This window comes from Hydra vulgaris, chromosome 07 (assembly GCF_038396675.1).
Source record: "Hydra vulgaris chromosome 07, alternate assembly HydraT2T_AEP".
Classification (NCBI taxonomy): Eukaryota; Metazoa; Cnidaria; class Hydrozoa; order Anthoathecata; family Hydridae; genus Hydra; species Hydra vulgaris.
This window is the reverse complement of record NC_088926.1, coordinates 20,354,745-20,358,434: the sequence shown is the minus strand read 5'-3', so window position 1 is coordinate 20,358,434 and position 3,690 is coordinate 20,354,745. Positions and strand designations below refer to the sequence as shown.

The following is a 3,690-nucleotide window of genomic DNA, read 5'->3' as shown; positions in this document are numbered from 1 at the left end:
TGATAAAAATCCTGAATTTTTACGAGCAATGGCAAATGGGTTGATAATTGGGAAAAACAAAAAATTTTGAACTGTGAGTTCAAAGTTTGTTTTTTCTGCTCAAACTTGTGCAGCGTTTAAACAAACATTTAATTGCCATGCCTTTTTAATTGAAAATCTTTTGAATAAAGATTATAAATTTGTCATGATTGCAAGATTTTAAAATGATCCATTAGAGAGAAGGTTTGGACAGTACCGACAGATGAGTGGTGGCAGGTTTTTGGTGAGCTTAAGGGATGTTTTGTGCTCAGAGCTATTGTTAAATTTAAAAGTTTAATTAAAGAAGGCATTGATATTTGAAACGTCTAATCATAAAAAAAAATTTTAAACAAATGTTAGGACTTTAAATAATGTCTTTGTTAGAAGACAGCAGAGAAGTTGCCTTTTATATTACAGGTTATATTGCAAAAAAAAGATTTGCTAAATACTGTCATAAACTAATGAGTAGATAAATATGATTCTGCAGATAAACAATATATTGAAGTTTTATCAAGGGTAGGATTGACTATACCATCTACCAATCTGGGTAATTATGCTTGTGATGCTTTTGCAATTTTTGATGTAATTAACAACACTGATTTGTCATTCAGAACAACTGCTCAGTTTATTTTGGAAAAATTTTTATTCAAAGAAAATATCCTTTGTTCTGATCACCTAAAACTTGGGAATAATTTCATGAATATATATATATATATATGTATATATATATATATATATATATATATATATATATATATATATATATATATATATATATATATACAGTGGCGGATTAAGACTTTTCGGGGCCCGGGGCTATTTAAAAGTAGGAGGCCCCGTTCCACTAACAACGACAAAAATGAGTAAAACAAAGATTTTCTTGAAAACGCTATCACTGATATTTATTTATATACAACTTTTATATTTATTTTACTGAATTAAGTTGAGTGATTTTTTTCTGCTTTTCTTCCCCGCAAACTCTGCAATCACATCGCTGAAATCCAAAGTTTCTAATAATTTTGACTCAATAGTTAATCTTGCTATATTACTTAAACGACTATGGACCATTGTTGATCGGTGCATGTTCTTAACTCTTTTAAGAGTAGAGAATGATCTCTCAGCCTCGCAATTTGTTATGGGAATAGTTAGAAATAAGCGATATTCTATATAAACATTTGAAAATACATCAACAATATCGGTTTCAACAATCCAATTTAAAACATGCAGAGGAACCAATGTGTTTTCAGTCTCAGATTTATCTTTTTTATGCGAAAAAAAACCCGGAGGCTGCAACTTTAATAATGTTACAAATTGTTCTATTTCAAATATGAAACTATCTTCTAAATCATTTGAGTAAACTTCTACAATTTTTTTCGCGCTAACTTGCAATTCCATGGTACTAATAGTTAACAGCTTCGATAGAAATCCAAATAACTTATTTACGTGGTTGTAACCATCACTTCTTATAGTTAATTGTGTCACAAGTTTGTCAATAATGACAAAAAATGTATTCACTCGAAACTTGTCGGATACGCTTAAAGAATCAAGTTGGTTTTCTCCGTTGCTCAATTTTTTAATTACCTTTCTTTTGTTCTTATCAGAATAGTCCTTTCAATAAACGAGCTAAGTTTTTTTGATGCACTCTCAAATCTCGTAAAGTTGTTTCGTAAGTTTTTTACAAAGTCAATTAGTGAAAGTAACATACTGCTTGCTGTATGCAAATCTAATTCAACTTGTTGAAGAAATTTGGTAACTTCATTAAACCTCTTAAGTATGTGATGCCAAAGTACAGCCATGAATGCTAACTCTAGCTTAGTGATCTTATTTAATAAACACAAAGCTTCATGACGAGTATCAGATTTTTCTTCTGTATCCTCAGCTATATGACATAGCGCTGCATGAATCCCATCAAAATTTTCTACCAAACTTTTTGAAGCATCTGACCTACATGACCATCGTGTATCTGATAGGCGCTTGAGTGTAGCATGATTTCCTTTTAATAAATCCCATCTATGTGTTGAAGCTACAAAAAATAAATACAAACTCTGGAGAACGCCAAAATAGTTAATAGAATTGATGCACTCACTGACACTGCACTGCCCTACTAAATTTAAAGAATGTCCAGCGCAAGGGATATAAAAAGCTAATTCACTCCGCTCTTTTAAACGTGCCTGTAATCCAGAATATTTATCAGACATATTGCTTGCATTATCGTATGCCTGTCCCCGACAATTGGTTATATCAATATCATATCTTTCCAGTAGATCTAAAATGTCAGTAATCAAAGATTTACCGTCGTGGCTTTTACTTTGTAGAAAACAAAAAATTGTTCATACACGTAGCCATTTAGATAATAACGAAATATCACAGAAAGTTGATCCACGTGAGAAATATCAGGAGTCGAATCTACGATAATTCCCCAGTATTTTGCTTTTTTTATTTCGGTAATAATGTGCGTTAAAACCTTTTGAGACATAATATCAATTAGCTCTTCACAAATAGTTTTAGTTTTATAATTTACATTACCTTTGCCTTTATTTGCAAAAGTCTCAATGTATTGCTTTAAAACTGGATCAAATTGAGTCAACAGTTCTAACATGCCTAAGTAATTTCCGTTATTTGACGATCCTATAACTTCATTATGGCCTCGAAATGCTAAACCTCTTCCGGCTAAAAAACGAATAACCGCAACTATTCTATTTAAGATTGCAGACCAATAATTAAATTCCCTTTTAATCTGGCTTACCATATATTCATCGACATGAGTATTTTGTTTTATGAATTCTATCCACTTAATCATACATTGAATATGTTCCTTGCTGTTTTCGTGGCCGAAAATAGTTTGTTTAGCTTTTTTCCAATTGTAAAAGCCACTTTTGACAAATACGTTGTCGTAATTGGTTGAAAACAACTTGCAAACATAACAAAATACACATCCAGTGGATTCAGAAAACATTAACCATTTTCGGTCACATTTTTCGCCATTATTCATCACTTTTTGAAAATATTTAACCGAATAATATCTGTACTGGTTTTTGAATATCCGCTTCGAAGATTCGAAATTAGAGTTTTTTTTTGAAAAAAAGCATACCCCTTGTTTAAATACTTCATACGTTCATTTTCCTTTAATTGTAATGGCCATAAAGCAGGCTCATCGCGTAGAATGGTATCTAGGAAAAAAAATCATGATAAATAAGCCTAATAAAAAAATAATAAGTGACAATTTATAGAATAAGAATATTAACTGTCTAAAAAGTAAATTGTTTGTTTAGCAGATGTTAGAGGTGTCATTAAAGATAATAAAAATTGGAGTACCTGAGTCAAGGTCATTGTTATGCATTGTAGATTCAACACTTTCAACTTCTTGAATTTCATTTGAAGGACCTTGGCAGGCTACCTCATTTTCCGTGTTATTGTTTTCATCTTTTCTTTAATTGTTTTTATTATTATCTACAGTTTGTGGAAATTGCATAATAGTTTGGTTTGATGAAAAAAAAATTTGTCATTTTCGGAAGTTTAGCTACCATTTTCTCTCTCTCTTTCTTCAATCTTCTTTTACAAGCTCCACTTTCATATTTTGTTAGCATTTTAATTATAACTGTATAACCTGAAAAGTGTTAAACTGTTCTTTTTTTCTCTTTCACGAATTTAGCGCTTCAGCTATTAAATGCA

The 3,690-nt window shown here is 30.9% G+C and overlaps 1 protein-coding gene across 1 annotated transcript; it reads right to left on the bottom strand.

The window, feature by feature from the left end:
* Window positions 1-2,299: 2,299 nt before the first annotated feature.
* Window positions 2,300-3,010, bottom strand: LOC136082617 (uncharacterized). The gene has a single exon (XM_065802032.1). The coding sequence runs from the start codon at window positions 3,008-3,010 to the stop codon at window positions 2,300-2,302; it is 711 nt and encodes a 236-aa protein (XP_065658104.1).
* Between the last annotated feature and the right edge of the window lie 680 nt (window positions 3,011-3,690).

Bases quoted from the DNA above. Each gene is read 5' to 3' on its own strand.
- LOC136082617 (XM_065802032.1), bottom strand. From the start codon at position 3,010: ATGAATAATGGCGAAAAATGTGACCGAAAATGGTTAATGTTTTCTGAA.